The sequence below is a fragment of the Protomyctophum parallelum genome (genome assembly GCF_964188405.1).
Source record: "Protomyctophum parallelum genome assembly, chromosome: 15".
Lineage (NCBI taxonomy): Eukaryota > Metazoa > Chordata > Actinopteri > Myctophiformes > Myctophidae > Protomyctophum > Protomyctophum parallelum.
Genome location: NC_139710.1, coordinates 39,070,947 through 39,091,541, shown reverse-complemented (window position 1 = coordinate 39,091,541; position 20,595 = coordinate 39,070,947). Strand labels below are relative to the sequence as shown.

General features: G+C 45.7%; 1 protein-coding gene across 2 annotated transcripts in view; it reads left to right on the top strand.

Moving 5' to 3' along the window:
* Window positions 1-3,721: 3,721 nt before the first annotated feature.
* The window catches only part of LOC310872345 (junction-mediating and -regulatory protein-like), a 40,505-nt gene continuing 23,631 nt past the window's right edge, over window positions 3,722-20,595 (top strand). For both annotated transcript variants that reach the window (XM_083784129.1, XM_083784128.1), the window contains exons 1-3: window positions 3,722-4,663; window positions 4,968-5,468; window positions 9,699-10,046. In XM_083784129.1, the coding sequence (XP_083640255.1) occupies window positions 4,550-4,663; window positions 4,968-5,468; window positions 9,699-10,046 (963 nt within the window). In that variant the 5' untranslated portion in view covers window positions 3,722-4,549. The remainder of the gene's footprint in view (window positions 4,664-4,967; window positions 5,469-9,698; window positions 10,047-20,595) is intronic.

The following is a 20,595-nucleotide window of genomic DNA, read 5'->3' as shown; positions in this document are numbered from 1 at the left end:
TCTGGAACCCACTAGTCATCATCAAATTGCTTTAATAGGTTAAATTAACAGTAGAAGATATGTCAATTGGGTTTCATGGGTCATTAGGTCACACAAACACCTCACATAAACACAGACACAAAAATCGGATTTTCAACCATTTGTGTTCAATTGGATTGAGCATTTGACATCTCTTCTTTTATGACTAAAGCATGAAACTTTCTACAGTGTTTCTATATACTATGAAGTTTGTTTTCAGATGTGGAACCACTTCTGAGTTGATGTCTGTAACTCGTTAGAGGCTGTACACATATCGGGTTGTCAAAAACATGCATTTTTCCCTTTTTTGCAGGCACAAAGACAGTACCAATAAGAAGAGTTCTGGAACCCACTAGTCATCATCAAATTGCTTTAATAGGTTAAATTAACAGTAGAAGATATGTCAATTGGGTTTCATGGGTCATTAGGTCACACAAACACCTCACATAAACACAGACACAAAAATCGGATTTTCAACCATTTGTGTTCAATTGGATTGAGCATTTGACATCTCTTCTTAACATATCATAACATATATTTGCAGTAAAGAGTGTCTACCATGCAATGACATTATTAGAGAGGCCTAACAGTCTCCTGAGCATGAACAAAGGGCAGTACACTTGAGGGCAGACTTTTTGCACTTGCATCGCTTCGTGCACCCTTTCTTGCAACCACAATGTATCAGTTCATAGCAGCTCTGTGAGGCTTCTGGAAGGGTGGACCACAGTGGCTGCCATCCCAATTCTTCTTTCACCCAGCCCCAATCAGAAGGGCTAGGCTGGATGAAGGGAATGGCATAGAAGCCACATTGATGACCAACAGTGCACAGTGGCACAAGTCCTGTCGAGTAAGATACAATCAAACCAAACTGCAGCGACGGCGGAAGTCTCTTTTGGCCTTGGTGAACATGATCCTGGATGGGGCCAACATCAAACACCAGACTCAGCTTCTGGAAAAAGGAACTTCTACCGCTGCTCTTTCAATCTCACAGCTGTTGGTTTTCAGTGTCAAACATACACGAGCAGAAAAGTCATCAGGTACAGTACATCACAACCGTAACCGTGAAACTCCACTTCCTCTGTATGTGGCAATGAAAGTCCATGCTGTCACACGCAATAGAGGGCTAATTGACACTCTCTTCAGTCTGGGTATGTGTGTGGCATATGATCGCCTGCTGCAGGTGTCAGCTGACATTGCCAATGGAGTCTGCCAGCGTTTCATAACCGTGAAACTCCACTTCCTCTGTATGTGGCAATGAAAGTCCATGCTGTCACACGCAATAGAGGGTTATTGCGTGTGCTGCTCTGATGAGGTCCATTGAATGTCTTATCATGGCAGCAGAGTGTGCGTTGTCCAGGAATAAAGGCAATAGTGCATTGATGGCTGCAGGGGGGATTACTGTCTGCTGGATGTGAGCATGATAGGCAGACCATGACACCCAGGTTGCCTGGTTGGTTTCTGGATCATCCAAGGCTGCCTTCACAGTTCTCAACCACCCATCTTCTTCTCTTGTTCTTGCCATCAAGACTTTTAAAGGGCATTTTACTGGAGGGGCTCTGAAGGTCTTTGTCTCCGAGCAACTGGTGGCACATTGGTGTAGGCTTGTGGCAGTGGCATGAATGACCTAGTGGATAGAGTGGACTGGTTAATCACAAGCACACCACGGTCGAGCCTACACTTTCATGTGTAGGGTGCTGCATCAAGGAGATCCCAGTGCCATGAAAGGAGTCCTTTGCTGTTCCAGAGCTCGGATTGTGGTCAATATTGTCCTCCGCAGCTGTTGTGAAGAGTCCATTGCGGGCACACAACATCTTCTGCCATGAAACGCTGGCAGACTCCATTGGCAATGTCAGCTGACACCTGCAGCAGGCGATCATATGCCACACACATACCCAGACTGAAGAGAGTGTCAATTAGCCCTCTATTGTGTGTGACAGCATGGACTTTCATTGCCACATACAGAGGAAGTGGAGTTTCACGGTTACGGTTGTGACGTACTGTACCTGATGACTTTTCTGCTCGTGTATGTTTGACACTGTTGAAAACCAACAGCTGTGAGATTGAAAGAGCAGCGGTAGAAGTTCCTTTTTCCAGAAGCTGAGTCTGGTGTTTGATGTTGGCCCCATCCAGGATCATGTTCACCAAGGCCAAAAGAGATGTAGGTACAGACTCCTTCTGACAGTTAGGATGGAATGAGCCATCAAAGTTTAACTTCTTGGAAAACATCTCTCTCCATACCACTTGTGCTGCTCTCACTAAATGCATGGCATCACGGTAGTGATCACAGGCCTTCTTGAGAGCATCTCCGATATCATCCTGAAATGTTAATAGTGTGTCCCTTCCTTGTGTACAAGCCGTTAAATAAGCCTGTTCTTCAGTCTGGTTGTGTGGACACGATAATCTACTGTAGCACCGAGCTGTTTAAGTCGTTCTTGGTACAGTTTACCCAGGTTTGCCAGTTTGAATACTGGGGCGCAGTCATCACCTTATACTTTCCTCCATAAAGGCCAATAACTCTGCGAAAGCAATACCATGCAACTGAGTCTCTTCCTCATGTCCATCCTTTGAATGAGCCTGTCTTGATTTGTTGTAGAGCATCCGGAGGCAGTTTCGATGATACTTTGCCTCGAGGGCTATCATGTCCCCAGGTGCAAGTTTGCCTAGTAACTCAGTGTCTTCCGTTTCCAAAGCAGCTTGTCTAACATTGAAGTCCAACTGTTTTGTTGAAGCCTCATGTACGTAGCACTTTTTAGAGCCTGCTAACTTGTTGCAGAAGAAGCACACCCTGTCCTTAGTAGCCTACAGACATGGCTATCAGTGTCAGTAGACCGAGTGTGAACTTTGGGTACCTCTTCTGGCAACTTCCGCCGTCGCTGCAGTTTGGTTTGATTGTATCTTACTCGATAGGACTTGTGCCAATGTGCCCTGTTGGTCATCAATGTGGCTTCTATGCCATTCCCTTCATCCAGCCTAGCCCTTCTGATTGGGGTGAAAGAAGAATTGGGATGGCAGCCACTGTGGACCACCCTTCCAGAAGCCTCACAGAGCTGCTATGAACTGATACATTGTGGTTGTAAGAAAGGGTGCACGAAGTGATGCAAGTGCAAAAAGGCTGCCCTTTGTTCATGCTCAGGAGACTGTTAGGCCTCTCTAATAATGTCATTGCATGGTAGACACTCTTTACTGCAAATAGGATATGTTAAGAAGAGATGTCAAATGCTCAATCCAATTGAACACAAATGGTTGAAAATCCGATTTTTGTGTCTGTGTTTATGTGAGGTGTTTGTGTGACCTAATGACCCATGAAACCCAATTGACATATATTCTACTGTTAATTTAACCTATTAAAGCAATTTGATGATGACTAGTGGGTTCCAGAACTCTTCTTATTGATATACTGTCTTTGTGCCTGCAAAAAAGGGAAAAATGCATGTTTTTGACAACCCGATATGTGTAGGCCTACAGTATGTGTACAGCCTCTAACGACTTACAGCCATCAACTCAGAAGTGGTTCCACGTCTGAAAACAAACCTTTAGGTGTGTAGATGATATGCTGAAAGTTTCATGCTTTAGTCATAAAATGCACAATAGGTTTGCTTATCTGCCGTACTATGTACATGTCTGTGTGACGTCAGCACGTCCTTGCCATGCGTACACGCTCAAGATCAGTCTCCTCCTACGTCGGTCGCAAAAGCAACCGAACCAAGATGAAAACACATGAATTTATTTGGGGGCCAATCAATGCGCGATCATGCAATTCTTCTCGTCTGAAAATGATCGGAGCTTTAGTTTCTTGGGGTCGGAGAGAAAAGGTACACGACATGACATACAACCCTAATTTAGACAGTTAGAGTTAACCGACCGTTAGTAGGCTGCTACTGCTGCTCTTAAACGATGCTCGCCGTGTGTATATTATGCAGCTTCCAGTTTACGAGGAGAAGGGGAGGAGGCTGCGAGCGACGGAGAACTGGGAATAATAATAATTATAATAATAATAATAACGGGGCGGAAGTTATACCCCGTCCGTTACCTGGTGGTAAACAATAACACACAGTTTAATCTTCTCACATTGTCGTGGGGAGGAGGGGGGGATAACTTAAATGAGCGGGCGTTTATAATAATAATTATTATTATTCCTATTTTTATTATTATTGTCGGGCGCACATCATCATCAGCCGAGGAAAGGGCACGCAGGAGATGGAGAACTAAACGACACGGCACCGTTTTTGTTGGCGTTGAAGAAGAGAAGAGAAGAGAAGCGGAGTAGCCTAACCGACGGGGTAACGTTTCAACATTGTTGATAAACACTGGTGAGGTGAACGATGTGATAGCCTGCAGACGCACCGTACAGACCGCACTATCTGCATCCGACTCGACGGTTTAATATTGGTGCAGTCAATCCGAACACACAAGACTCTATAGTGTTTGTGGTGGGGTTTGTTTTTTGGACACTCACGAGTCACTATAAAACCCAAAGCTCACTGAATCCTATAGCTGCATATAGCCTATAGGCCTATATGAATTAAAAAAAATGTCCTTCACAATGGAGGATAATCTGGAGGAGTCGGGCTGGGTGGCCGTGCGGCCGAACGCCTTCGAGGAGAAGGAGAAGCACAAGTTCGTGTTCATCGTGGCGTGGAACGAGGTAAATATAAAGTCTGAGTCCACCCCCCCCCCTTTCACCATAGGCCTACTGTACTTGTTTTCCCCCTTTTTAATTTTTTACTTTTTTTTAACCTGTTTTCATAGAAGTGTATTATTTGTAGGCTACTTCTGATTAATTGAAAATGGTGGACCCTGTTGTAAACGAGTGTTATCATGGTGTCGTCCACGTCCACACAGTAAAAGGTAGTTTTTTGTATTGACTTGTGCTTTCGTTTGAAATCCTATACGCCATTCTTCTCCATACCTACTGCGAAATAAAACAATGTCAATTCCATTTCAATCAGGTGGAGGGCAAGTGTGCCATTACGTGTCACAACAGGACAGCACAGAGGAGGAGTATGGTGGGGAGAGACTCCGTGTTGTTGATGGTGATGGAGCCGGAGGAGAGTGCTAAAACAAAATGGCCCAAAACAAGTCCCGTCAGAGAGAAAGCTGTACTTCTAGGCAGTCCTGGGAGGAATAAAAATAAGGGAGCCACGGTTATTGAAGGCGTTAATAGCAGCCCTAATAAAGCCATTAAGTCGCCCCCCTCCTCAATTAAGACAACCCCTAGCCCTCCTCCTGCTGCCACCAGTGGGTCATCCTCGTGCCATCCTCGGTCATCCTCATCCCCTGCTATCAGCCCTGTAGAAGACATGGAGGTTCTGGAGCCGCTCAAAGAAGACCATGATTCTCTGCTTTCCGTGGAAACTCTGGAGCTGGAGGAGGTGGATGTGATGGATGCCGCCAGGCTGTGCCAGCAGCAGGGGGAGGACTGCTCCTGGGCCGGCCTCTTCTCCTTCCAGGTGACTCTACTGTTCATCACTCTCTCTCGTTCAGTTTATCCTATCATCAATGTGTCCGTACATGGACAAATTCATTCAAGTTGTATTTATTCTCAAAATTACACTGAGTAATTAAACTCATTTTCAGTGTCGTCAAGTAATACAATATCATATAAAAAAATCACAATACATCAGAAGATCAGGAAAAGCAAAACAAAAGGTATACATGTGAATTACATATAGGTTACAAATAGAAGCTTAGACACATTTCACAACGATCTAAAAACAGTTCATATTGTAGGGGTCTGTATGCTCACCAAGGTTTTTTAAACGACTCGGGGGTACCAATATGGTCAATTGTAATGTAGTTTTGCAGGTGATTTCATGTATTAGGGCCCCAGAAGCCAAAAGCAGATCTACCAAGATCAGAGTTAACTTTTGGTACCTTGAATTTGGGGAGGTGACTTGATCTGGTGTGGCAGGGTTCAGAGTCCCACTTCAGAAATGACGATCCGTGGCAAAGACTTTTGGTCTTGTCCATGGCACAAGATTTTATGTTTTACTTACACGTCATTATAATGTTCTTATTTTGATCATGCTGAATGTCAAGTCTCCAGGCTTTTTCTTCAGAATATGTATTTGATACTTATTTACTACGACACTATGGCTTAGTATAGTCCAACTATAGTACTAATGGTTCTCAAATGTTTTATTTGCAAGGACCCCCTTAACTCTGATAGTCGGCAGTGTTGGGCAAGTTACTTTGAAAGCGTAGCTTGTAAAGCTACAAGTAGCTCACCATGGCAGTAGCTTGATCAAGCTACATAGCTACCCCTGGAGAGATGTAGCTTGTAAAGCTACAGCTACATGGAAAAAGTAGCTCAAAGTAGCTCAGCTACTTTTTATTTTTCAGTGTTAAATTGAGAATGTACATGCGGGAGACCCCTCCTCCCCTCTGGGAGACCCCTCCCCTCTGGGAGACCCCTCCTCCCCTCTGGGAGACCCCTCCCACCCTGCTCCCCTCGGGGAGACCCCTCCTCCCCCTGCTCCCCTCTGGGATTCCCCTCCCACCCTGCTCCCCTCTGGGAGACCCCTCCTCCCCCTGCTCCCCTCTGGGAGACCCCCCCACCCTGCTCCCCTCTGGGAGACCCCTCCCACCCTGCTCCCCTCTGGGAGACCCCTCCTCCCCCTGCTCCCCTCTGGGAGACCCCCCCACCCTGCTCCCCTCTGGGAGACCCCTCCTCATCCTGCTCCCCTCTGGGAGACCCCCCCACCCTGCTCCCCTCTGGAAGACCCCTCCTCACCCTGCTCCCCTCTGGGAGACCCCCCCACCCTGCTCCCCTCTGGGAGACCCCTCCTCACCCTACTCCCCTCTGGGAGACCCCCCCACCCTGCTCTCCTCTGGGAGACCCCTCCTCACCCTGCTCCCCTCTGGGAGACCCACCCACCCTGCTCCCCTCTGGGAGACCCCCCCCACCCTGCTCCCCTCTGGGAGACCCCTCCTCCCCCTGCTCCCCTCTGGGAGACCCCCCCACCCTGCTCCCCTCTGGGAGACCCCCCCACCCTGCTCCCCTCTGGGAGACCCCCCCACCCTGCTCCCCTCTGGGAGACCCCTCCTCCCCCTGCTCCCCTCTGGGAGACCCCCCCACCCTGCTCCCCTCTGGGAGACCCCTCCTCCCCCTGCTCCCCTATGGGAGACCCCCCCACCCTGCTCCCCTCTGGGAGACCCCTCCTCCCCCTGCTCCCCTCTGGGAGACCCCCCCACCCTGCTCCCCTCTGGGAGACCCCTCCTCCCCCTGCTCCCCTCTGGGAGACCCCCCCACCCTGCTCCCCTCTGGGGGACCCCTCCTCCCCCTGCTCCCCTCTGGGAGACCCCTCCTCCCCTCTAGGAGACCCCTGCTCCCCCCTGGGAGACCCCTCCCACCCTGTGATACCAGGGCCAATCAGAGGCCAATTAGAGGCAGCTGTCAAGTGCTGATATGCCCTCAAAGCAATCAGAAAAAGGAACTGTCCTTGATTTTTCAAAGGGGGTTCTAGTACAAGAATTAACACAGCAACCAATGGTCAAAATTAATATATTTCTTTCATGTTATTGCCCAAAATTGTAGCTTGTAACTTGAGTAGCTAAGCTACAAAAAATGACCCAAAAGGTAGCTGAGCTACTTGACGAGGTACACAAATATGAATGTAGCTAAAATACCACAAGCTACAGCAAAATGTAGCTCAGCTACGTAGCTCAGCTACATGTAGCTTAATACTCCCCAACACTGATAGTCGGTGTACAAAATAATGGTGCGTTTGGTTCAATTTGTAGACTCATAGTTACAGACCTGTCATGGTCATTCAGAGCTAGCTCGTGAGTATCTGGTAATATTTGTCCGAGGCAAAAATGGAATGTTGACAAAAATGTTCAGCACAAGCTGTGTTGATTTTGTTGACTAAAACTAAGACGAAAAATGTTTGTCGACTACCTTTTTCCACTGACGAAAACTAAATAAAAACTAAGCTATGATGACTAAGACTAAATATACTGACAATTTCGTCAACAAATAAAAACTAGACAAGAGATCCAGTATAAGTCATTTTACAATTGGTTGCATGCTGAAAATAGACAATCTACAGCGCTGCGACACGTTGTGGGCTTGTAGATTGGCTATTTTCAGTGGGTGTAATATCAGCCATTACGACGGCATCAAGGCCCACCAAAATACATTTTGTTCGACTAAATCAACTAGATTTAGTCGACTGAAATCTCATATTTAGTCGACTAAAACTAGACTAACTAAAACATTCCACGTGATTAAAATGTGACTAAAACTATTCAAGAGACTATGACTAAACTAAAATCAAAATTTGCTGCCAAAAACAACACTGACATGATTATGAGGTGATCTTTTTTTTGCCAAAACGTGGCATATTATTTATTTTCAAAATACAATGAGAAAATAATAATCCCTGATATGAATATGAACAGCAAATGAGAATTTTTAATAAAAACTAAATACGATCCTGATATTTAGCGAATCAATGTTTTGATTTGCTCTGCAGCAGATCACTGGGGCGCCCCCTGCAGGAACGGAACAGTCATTACTGTGTCTGCACCGGAGAGTACTCTGAAGTTTTAACCCATTCTGGACGGGAACCCCTTTTGGTGTTTTTAACCATTATTTTAAACTTTATCTATTGAAAATTAGCAGATCTACAAGCTCATAGCACCGAGTGCCGCACTATGAGCTTGTAGATCTGCTATTTTAGTATTTTTTTTAAAATGTGGCGCAAATCTTTGAATATATATATATTCAGGGTCGGCGGCCAATTACATCATTTTTGGCGTCCTTGACATGAAATATTGAGCACCACTGATACAGAAACATATGTATTTCAGAAAACTGTCAGGATTTAGAAGACTTTTTTTTAAATGTCGACGTCAGGCCTAAATGGGTTGATGCTCTGAAGCTGTGGGGTTTCAACCCTTCTCAAATCAAGAGCCACGGACCAGCCTCTCAGACCCAAAACCTAGTATACAAGTATTCTGTTGTCGTCGGATAAGATTTTGTCCACAATTCCATGCTGTGTTCATTTTGGGAACCATTAGGAGAGATAACAGGCAAACGATGATAAAAATAACAATTCTTCTACATTCTCTAATTCTGTAAACTTCTTGTAAATTAAGTAATGCTTTAACAATAATGTAGTTCTTGAAAGTGTCAAATTAAACCATTTGGTTTCATTTTACGCTCTCAAGAGTATTACAGATCTTTATAAGAGTCCATTTGGTTACCAACTCTACATCATCATATGTGACCAAATTTGACTGCGGGACTGCCATTGGATTTTTTTACATGTCATATGGAAAGCAGGGAATCATAGCTTCAAATTGACATATTGGTTGTTCAGTTTTACCCACCAGTTTTGGAGATATGTCTTATAGAGTAATGTCTTGCAGAGAAACAGCGAGTTGAGAAAACAGGCCTGAAAGGTTCACTCCTGTGGTCTCTAACATTACACCTAGCTACATGTTTAAGCATTTATTTCATCATGTCAATTTAAGCTCTTATTTCAGACATGCTCTAGTATGTGAAGAGTCTGTCTGCCTGTGCTATTAACTCAAGAAAAATAAATAAAGTTTTTCTAGCTGGGATTTTGACTGCCGTCTCTCAGTCAAATCTGGTCACATATGGCAGTGGGGGACCATCTGGAACCCCCTCAGGGAGACCACTGCTCTAAAGGTCTACTTTTATTTTTATGAAGGACCTCCGGGCGGTCCACCTGCAGCTCTGCCAGGTCAACTCGGACCTGGAACCGTGCCTGCCAGCCTTCCCGGAGGAGCCCGGGTCGGGGTCGGGGTCCGGTGGGGGGTCCGGGGTGTGGAGCGCCCTGTTCGGCTCCACCGAGGTGCCGGAGAGCGAGATGGACGAGCTGTGCTACCGGCTGCAGCTGTACCTGGGCCACGCCCTGGACACCTGCGGCTGGAAGATCCTGTCGCAGGTGCTGTTCACGGAGAGCGACGACCCCGAGGAGTACTACGAGAGCCTGAGCGAGCTGCGGCAGTCCGGCTACGAGGAGGCGCTCGGCCGCGCCAAGAAACGCCTGCAGGAGGTAATAAAAGCCCGTGTGTTGTTTTTGGAAAGCAAATATTTAGATTCTTAGTTTTTGGTCGTAGTCTCTTCAATAGTAGTCACATTTTAGTCAGTTGTAGTGTTAGTCTAGTTTTTGTCGACTAAATACCATGAGATTTTAGTCGACTAAATTGTGTTTTGGCAGGCCTTGATGCCGTCGTAATGACTTGCTGAAAATAGCAGATTTTCATGAAAATCAACGATGATGTCGGCACGGTCGTTCTTCAATGTTTAGTGAAATCCAGGCAGTGAATGTGGTATTGCGATGTAATTAATTCTGCAGTTTGAGAACGACTGACATAGAAACATAGTTTTCTTTAAGAAAACTGTCATGATTTAGAAGACATTTGTAGAATCGTCCTCTGGTCTAAATGGATTAAAGCTAATGTGACACAGATGCGTTCCAGGCCTTAACCCATTTAGGCCTGACGTCAAAATTAAAGAAATGTCTTCAAAATCCTGACAGTTTTCTGAAAAACCTCATGTTTCTGACTGTATCAGTGGTTCTCAATATTTCATGTCAAGGACCCCAAAAATTATATGTAATTGGCCATAGACTCCCATATGAAAATACGTTGTTGAAGCAAAGATTTGAGTTAAAAAATGTCTGAAAGAATATATATTCAATGATTTGAGGCATATTTTCACGATATTTAAAAAATAGCAGACCTACAAGCTCGTAGCGCTGCACTCGGGGCCGCGCTATGAGCTTGTAGATCTGCTATTTTTCAATAGTTAAACGTATAACATAATGCTGAAAACACCAAAAGGGGTTCCCGCCCCGAATGGGTTACACTTAGATCATGAGGAGAGATACTATTTACTATCGTATGGTTTTCTGCTTTTCATCAAGCAACAGACAGAAACATCATCTCATCATCATCACATTGTGTGACGCCCTTCGACATTCCAAAGCTGTGGAACAGAGCTTTTGTTTGTATAGTTTTGTGATACTTTAAGTCAATCTATATAGCAGAGAATATAAATTATTAACCTATATCAGTGGTTATGCTTCTCAAACATTATTTATTGGCTCAAGTCAACCCCGTAAATACCCTTTTCATCCATGGAACTCCCCCGAATTACATTGTTACTTTATTGGCACCCTTTCCGACATAAGGGAGAGAGACCCACCCAGGTTCAAATCCCAGGGAGGACATAAAACATTCCTAACCCAGGCGAAGAGCTCAGATCATACAGTAGGCCTGGTTCCATGGCGTTGGCGGAAGTAAACAAAAAACGGTCTTGGCGATATTGTCTCTGTATCGTTTCCGACAGTCACTCACTCATATTTGATACAGTCTGTTTCTAGCGAAAATGTAGCAACATTAGAGTTTTCTTCTCTCTGTCAGTTGATTATTCACATCCATTCCGAGTGAAACGGCCAGGATGATTTGTTTACTTTTCAAACAGTTCTTATATGAGGCGATCTAAAATCTCCCTATGGGGATTATAATACAAATAAAAAAGTACACAAACCCGTGCCCTTTAGCGATATTGAGGTCAGACTTCGGTGCTCTATTGTGATATGCAAGAGTGAGCAGAAGCACACCACGCAGTTAAAAATGTATTACAAAAATAGCCGATCTACAATTAGTCTGCCTGCTTGCCCCACGAGATCTCCCTCCACACGGCTGATTCAAATTAATGATCACTGGCTCTGACACAAGTTGTTCTTGGCAGTAGCCTATAACTCCTATCCTGTGTTACTGGCTGATGTTGCTGCTGTGACACCTGAATCTCTGCATGGGGATTAAATTATGCTTAATTGTTAAGCCCCTTCAGCGCTTGATGGAAACTTGTGGACTAAGAAGCCTCCAGGCTTCGCCAGGATGTATCACACTTACTCCCACAGTAGGAAATACACAGACGTACCCAACGTCTGAGCGAGCAAAACGCGAGCCCAGGCAGAACTTCAGCCGTTCCCTTTGGTAGTTAGTGCCGGTATGGGTGTAACGATACATTTTAACAGCGATACGATACGTTCCACGATACATGTTTGACGATACGATACATGGATATTGGTTCATTATGACTACGATTCAATGATTTAAAATCGATACAGTAACTATTTAGCAAAGACATGAACTCTGTGTGAAACGTGCACATATCAAAAACATTTATTATTATGGATATAAAGTAAACGCAGTGTTTCTCTGGCAAATACATGGACATTATATTTGAACACGTATTGACAAACCTGCACCTTGACATGACCTTGACATGAACACAGAGAATGATTTATCGACAGTGAAAAAAATGTTCTTCTTAAAATTGCTAAATACAGCGCACAAGTGCTTAGTATTGATACAGTCCATTATTTGCATTGCAAAACGATACCGATAAATTTGCATTTCAAAACAAAGTCAAACGATACGATATGTTGAGTTTACATTTCGATATACTTAGATTCTTTAGAAGACATTCTTGTCGGGTGCATGCTTTTGGTTAGACATAAAAGGAAAATCAAAGACTTGTCAATATTCACAATTTTCAAGAAATATCAAAAGCAAATTGATGTGGGCAAGTGGACTTGCTAGCCTCGATGACCTTACAGGTGTATGCATAAAAAGGCTCAATTTATGCCATTTAGATACTATTTTATGTAGACATAGCACTCTATAGTAGTGTATTCACATTTTTGTTATATAGATATTCCACTGTTAGACGGTTGTTAGTTTCGTAGCTTACGTATGATCCGTGGTCACTATTGTTTGTATTTGATGTATTACCATGTGTTGTTGTTCTTGCTTACTGTAAATCACTCTGGAGAGCGTCTGCTAAATGCCTAGATTGTAAATTGTAAATCTACATGCCTAGCCTGAAAACCAGACCAAATCTGCCACAGGGGAAAATAGATTGGTCTGGCACTCCTCAGTTTCAATTACAGTACTCTGGCCATGCCAGGCTACTACAAGCCACACCATGTCATACGCATTGTGAGCTTGTTGATTAAGCTATTTTGACCTGGGAACGATTCTACAAATGCCTTCTAAATCCTAACAGTTTTCTGAAAAAGCTATGTTTCTATGTCAGTCGTTCTTCGATTTAATTCTTTGAGTGGCACGCTACGAGCTTGTAGATCTGCTATTTTTCAATAGCTAAATCATAACATAATGCCAACACCAAAAGGGGTTCCCGCCCAGAATGGGTTAGGCTATTTTAGCTGTTCTTTCTAATAATTATAGGGCTTGTACATTATGTGGTTTTTAAGCACGGCAAAACCCTGAAGTAAAAGTGCTTTGGCACCTGCTACTGTGAGTGACAAGTAACGCAATAATACATCACACAGCTGAAGAATTGATACAATACACTTGCAACTAGACTATCATACCAGATTCACAGCAAACTGCCCGAACCCGACCAGGCCCGACCCAACGTTTTAGGGCCGGGCCGGGCCTAAAATGTATGCTAATCAGTAGGGCCGGGAATTTGTTTATAATAATAAAAATAATAGTTCTGTTCTGTCTGTTGGTGTATTTATCTATTATGAAGATGGTTCTGACTGGCGTTTCACTTTTACTCTGTGTAGAGTTCTCAAGTTCTGCACAAACCCGACCAGGCCTCGGGCCTGATCAGTTAGGGCCCAGTTAGGGCCGGGCCTTAATTTTCGGGCCTGATGAGAACTCTAGTGTGTACAACAGCTCTAATCCCACCTTGTGTAGTACACACAAGCGTACACGGTACGTGTACGCTTAGTCCACGTTGGCTATACAGCCTTGTCTCACTGCAGAGCAGCAGTGTCAGGGGTCGGGTCACACATGTGCGACTGAAAGAGTTGCGTAAACTTCACTTCCATTCTAAGTGGTGGAGCTATGCCGGTCTTTAATTCTTAATTTTAAGAGGGCAATTATAACGTATTAACTTTAGGCATAATATAAGAGTACCAACTTACCAACGTTTCGACAAAAGTGCCTTCGGGGGCGCCCGCCCACTGACCTAGTGGTCCAGGCGCATGCCACATAATGGCTCTGGCCTGACAGTGCGTTGCGTGTTCGAGACCCGTGCATGACCACCTTTGCTGCGTGACTCCTCGCTCCCTCTTTCCTGTCAATCTTCACTTGAAACTATCAATAAAGGCAGAAAAAAGCCAAAAATATATCTTTTAAAAAAAGTGTATGAAGAAGACATTTTTTTGTGTTGAAACGTTGGTAATAAAGTATATTTGCATCGTGACTACGAGCTGTGCGACCTCTCTTCCCTGTCCAAGTTTGTCTCCCGTGGTCAGCACCTCCCCACTATTGGTGTGCGCTCCTTTGTTTGATATAAGGCGTATTGGCCAGGGATACCTTTTGAATGCTTTTTTCAGAAGGTGCAATAGGCTGCTGGTTTGAATTTGCCATTCAGACAATATAGTATATGCATACGTCAACATATTAAACTCCCTGCTTAATCTGATTGAAGCATGTGTTTGTGTGCTGGCTCTAACGTATCAGAGTTCTACTTCTACAGACATGCTAGCTAGAGCACATCAGCAATGAAACGTGAGAGTCATTTAGACCTTGCCTTAATCCCACTGCCTCGGAGGAATTTGTAATTTGAACTTTTCTGCCAGCAATATTGTTGTGTCAGCGTGTCTGCTTGCTTGCACAGCTGAGATAGGGCAGAGGCGAACGCACACACGCTTTGCGCGCACGCACACGCACACGCACACACACGCTCTGCACACACACAGAAACTCACTGAATGTCATTGTTCGCTGAGGTCTAGGAAATTTATTGCATTTTTTTGAAACCTTGGGACATTTCGTTGAGATGATATTATTAAATCATTAACATTTAAATATGCATTCCATGAAGTCTAATTTGTTTTTCTTAAAAAAAAAACTGAGTTGCCTCCGGGAGTTTAATTAAATGTCAAAACATTGATTGATAACTAAAATAAAATGAACATAAACATAAATCAAAACACCTCCTTCAGGGGTGATTTGTCATTGCACAAAGCACTTTTAAACCGCGGACCTTAGTTGCACATTTGGGATGCTGACAAGGTGCTTTTCATGTACAGCGTTTCTCACTGAAGCTGTCCAATGATGTGCAGAGTCATCTCCGCGTTGGAGAGCAGAGGTAGTGAACATATTGGCAAGGCTGACAAGACTGACAGGATGACTGACAGACAGACAGACAGACAAAATGTGACTCTGCAAGTGCAAACTGGCAACATTTTCTCTTTGTGTCCTAATCATTAGTCCACATTTTCATGTCCTCTGTCTCGTCTCGGTCTCACACCATAACCCATTTAGACCTGAAGACGATTCGACAAATGTCTTCTAAATCCTGACAGTTTTCTGAAAAACCCATATGTTTCTATGTCGGTTCTCAAACATTTTCATGTCAAGGAGCCCCGGAATTATCTGTATTTGGCCGCGGACCCCCATCTGAAAATATGTTGTTCCGCAGGGATTTGCGCCACATTTTTCAAAAATAGCATATCTACAATCTCGTAGCTTGTAGATATGCTATTTTTCAATTCGCTAAAGGCTAAAGTATAACATAATGCTTAAAACACCAAAAGGGGTTCCTGTTCAGAATGGGTTAATTTGACTGAGTTTGACTCTGTCTCGGAGCAAGAGACTGGGACTCGATCTACCCCGACCGAGTCCACTGGAGTCACAGGTCACTACAATCCAATGAGATAAATGTATTATACCCATATATTATTATGAGGAGTCATTCACATTAACATTGTCAGAGAGCTGTCTGGCGCTTTATAGACAGTTATCTTGTTAAGTATAACGGAGCGCAGGTGACAGTGTTTTCTGCACCTATCGGATGAGAAAATAGAACAACAATCTGGTTTCGGTTCTCGACTCCGTCTCGCCTCCCGTCGGTCTCGACATCGGACTAGACCCCCCCCCCCCCACACTCGGTCTTGACTTTGACCCCTCGGACTTGGTCTCGACTTGGACCTGCTTTAGGTGGACTCGACTACAACACTGCTTATAACATGAACTGCAGTTAAGACATTGATTGCCAGGTATATGAATAATCATGCACCTCTTCCTTTTCCAGTGTTTTTACCATATCCTGTCGACCCCCAAGATTGGTCCGGTTGTCACACATGGTCACGCCACAACACTTAAGATGTGCCTGGAAGAGACAATCTGATATTTTTTAATAGCTAAAGTAAAAAATACTTCAAATCTAAAATGACTGGTCTTAATGGGTTAACCCAGACCAAACACTTTGCAGCAGTACCTGCAGGCGCAGCTCAGTTTACACAACCAAAGGTATGGCTCCCCCATATCTTGCAAGTATGATTGAACCCTACAAACCCTCCCGCGCACTCAGATCAGCCAACGCAGGGAAACTGGAAGTCCCCACACTAAAAACGCCGGGACAACGCTCCACACGTCCCAAACTCTTCTCCCTTCTGGGTCAAAAACTGTGGAATGCACTTCCATTGCAGTCAGAACTGCAGCAATCACTCCCAATCTTCCGCCGTAGCCTGAAAACCCACCTTTTCAGACTCCATCATGGCCCATATAGCACTTACCCTAACCCCTTAGATAGCATTTCTGTTGGCTTAGATAGCATTTGACACAGACTTATAGCATGTTATGTAGACAGCACTATAATTGTATTGTATATAGTCATCGCACGCCATAGTACATATGTATAGCATAGTAGTAAATATGTATAGTTTATATGTATAGTGTATGTATAGTTTCATTATATAGATATTCCACTGTTACTTTCTTAGCTTACGCATGTTTCATGATAAATGCTTTTATGTGATGTATTCCCATGCTTTTGTTCTTGCTTAAATGTAAGTCGCTCTGGATTAAGAGCGTCTGCTAAATGCCTAAATTGTAAATTGTACACACACACACACACACACACACACACACACACACACACACACACACACACACACACAATGGAGGCCACGATTGATTAATTGCTCTTAATATAAACTCACATGCCCACCCACATCTCATATTCTTCTACTAATCAATGATGCACTATTAATGTAACTGCACAGAGCCATGATAGAGCTGTGTGCGTGCGTGCATGCTGTGCGCGTGTGTGCGTGCCTGCCGTGCGTGCATGCTCGTACTTCTATGCACTTTAGTGAGAGAGAGTGCCCAGGTCTATCTGTGGTAATGTGCTAATGTTTGTATGAGGACTTCACTTGTCTTGCCAAGGCCTTTCCTTCCCTGCTCTGTTTTTGGCAGAGTATATCCTCCACCACACACACACGCGCGTGCACACACACACACACACACACTCACACACACACGCGCCACAGATATAAACACGTGCTAGAACAAAGTACTCGTCTTTTTTATACTTAACCCATTTTGACCTGAGGTTGATTCTACAACATGTCTTCAGTTCTAAATCAGGACAGTTTAATGAAAATCCCATGTTTCTATGTCAGTGGTTCTCAGACTATGTCACGTCAAGGACCCCCAAATATTATTATTTATATTTGGCCGTCGTTCCAGCGACCCCCCCCCCCCCCCCCCACCCCCAGAAGCAAGGAGTTTTGAGTTAAAAACATTTGCTGTGAAATAATAATATATTCAAAGATTTACGGCACATTTTCACAATTTCTCAAAAATAGCAGATCTACAGATCTAACCGCTAATGTAATAAAATAATGATGATTTAAAGCTGCTATAAGCAATAATATGTCAAACCATTTTTTTGTAATTATTATTATTCAGACAGCCAGCAATGTGTAGAACACTCCCAAAAAATGTAGTCTCTGTGACACATCTAGGGGCCGCAATCTGCATTCAAAGATGTTCCTAGAAGCTTTGTCATTGGTCGTAAAAAAAACCCGGTCGCAATGACTAACCAATCAGGAAGTAGACAGGAAAATAGACCAATGACAAAGCTTCTAGGAAAATCTTTGAATGCAGATTGCGGCCCCTAGATGTGTCACAGAGACTACATTTTTTGGGGAGCGTTCTACCCATTGCTCGCGGTCTGAATATCAAAAATAAAATAAAAAATAAAAATAAAGGTCATTAAAATGTTTTACATTATTGCTTATAGCAGCTTTAAAGTGGTTTAAGAGCTATAAGGCGACGGCATAATGTGTGCCAGGTCTGGATGGGTTTTAAAACAGCCTTCCTGAGCAGAATGATCCAACGGCGGAGCTGTCCGTTCCTGCTGAGTGCTCTTCAACCATGCGGTCCTGTCTGTCTCCAACCAACCCAGGAGGAGAATAATTATCTGGGCCAATTCTTACAATCAGCATCAGGCACTGGAGTGGAGTGGAGGAGGCACACGGCATGATTTATACAGTTTGCTCCAAAATGTCTTCCTCTCTCCTAATGCAGTACCCTGTGGCTCTCCTCTCTACCCCTGCAGTACCCTGTAGCTCTCCTCTCTCCTCCTGCAGTACCCTGTGGCTCTCCTCTCTCCCCCTGCAGTACCTGTAGCTCTCCTCTCTCCCCCTGCAGTACCCTGTGGCTCTCCTCTCTCCCCCTGCAGTACCCTGTGGCTCTCCTCTCTCCCCCTGCAGTACCCTGTAGCTCTCCTCTCTCCTCCTGCAGTACCCTGTAGCTCTCCTCTCTCCCCCTGCAGTACCCTGTGGCTCTCCTCTCTCCTCCTGCAGTACCCTGTAGCTCTCCTCTCTCCCCCTGCAGTACCCTGTGGCTCTCCTCTCTCCTCCTGCAGTACCCTGTAGCTCTCCTCTCTCCCCCCTGCAGTACCCTGTAGCTCTCTCTCCCCCTGCAGTACCCTGTGGCTCTCCTCTCTCCTCCTGCAGTACCCTGTAGCTCTCCTCTCTCCCCCTGCAGTACCCTGTAGCTCTCCTCTCTCCTCCTGCAGTACCCTGTAGCTCTCCTCTCTCCCCCTGCAGTACCCTGTGGCTCTCCTCTCTCCCCCTGCAGTACCTGTAGCTCTCCTCTCTCCCCCTGCAGTACCCTGTAGCTCTCCTCTCTCCCCCTGCAGTACCATGTAGCTCTCCTCTCTCCCCCTGCAGTACCCTGTGGCTCTCCTCTCTCCACCCTGCAGTACCCTGTAGCTCTCCTCTCTCCCCCTGCAGTACCCTGTAGCTCTCCTCTCTCCCCCTGCAGTACCCTGTGGCTCTCCTCTCTCCTCCTGCAGTACCCTGTGGCTCTCCTCTCTCCCCCTGCAGTACCCTGTAGCTCTCCTCTCTCCTCCTGCAGTACCCTGTGGCTCTCCTCTCTCCCCCTGCAGTACCCTGTGGCTCTCCTCTCTCCTCCTGCAGTATCCCTGTGGCTCTCCTCTCTCCCAATGCAGTACCCTGTAGCTCTCCTCTCTCCTCCTGCAGTACCCTGTGGCTCTCCTCTCTCCCAATGCAGTACCTGTAGCTCTCCTCTCTCCCCCTGCAGTACCCTGTAGCTCTCCTCTCTCCTCCTGCAGTACCCTGTGGCTCTCCTCTCTCCCCCCCTGCAGTACCCTGTGGCTCTCCTCTCTCCTCCTGCAGTACCCTGTGGCTCTCCTCTCTCCCCCTGCAGTACCCTGTGGCTCTCCTCTCTCCTCCTGCAGTACCCTGTGGCTCTCCTCTCTCCAATGCAGTACCCTGTTGTGGCTCTCCTCTCTCCTCTTGCAGTACCCTGTAGCTCTCCTCTCTCCTCCTGCAGTACCCTGTGGCTCTCCTCTCTCCCAATGCAGTACCCTGTGGCTCTCCTCTCTCCTCCTGCAGTACCTGTAGCTCTCCTCTCTCCCAATGCAGTACCCTGTGGCTCTCCTCTCTCCTCCTGCAGTACCCTGTAGCTCTCCTCTCTCCTCCTGCAGTACCCTGTAGCTCTCCTCTCTCCTCCTGCAGTACCCTGTAGCTCTCCTCTCTCCCCTGCAGTACCCTGTAGCTCTCCTCTCTCCTCCTGCAGTACCTGTAGCTCTCCTCTCTCCCAATGCAGTACCCTGTGGCTCTCCTCTCTCCTCCTGCAGTACCCTGTAGCTCTCCTCTCTCCTCATGCAGTACCCTGTAGCTCTCCTCTCTCCCCCTGCAGTACCCTGTAGCTCTCCTCTCTCCTCCTGCAGTACCCTGTTGCTCTCCTCTCTCCCCCTGCAGTACCCTGTAGCTCTCCTCTCTCTCCCCCTGCAGTACCCTGTAGCTCTCCTCTCTCCTGCAGTACCCTGTAGCTCTCCTCTCTCCCCCTGCAGTACCCTGTGGCTCTCCTCTCTCCTGCAGTACCCTGTGGCTCTCCTCTCTCCCCCTGCAGTACCCTGTGGCTCTCCTCTCTCCTCCTGCAGTACCCTGTAGCTCTCCTCTCTCCCCCTGCAGTACCCTGTGGCTCTCCTCTCAACCCCCTGAAGTACCCTGTGGCTCTCCTCTCTCCTGCAGTACCCTGTAGCTCTCCTCTCTCCCCTGCAGTACCCTGTGGCTCTCCTCTCTCCTCCTGCAGTACCCTGTAGCTCTCCTCTCTCCCCCTGCAGTACCCTGTGGCTCTCCTCTCTCCTCCTGCAGTACCCTGTGCCTCGATTGGTTTAGATGCTGACTAGATGGTTTCATCTGAATCCATTCATGTTGCTAGGATGGTCTTGTGTTGTTTGGTGATAGTGTTGGTCTTTATCTCAATGAGACGAAAACTGAATGCGTAAATA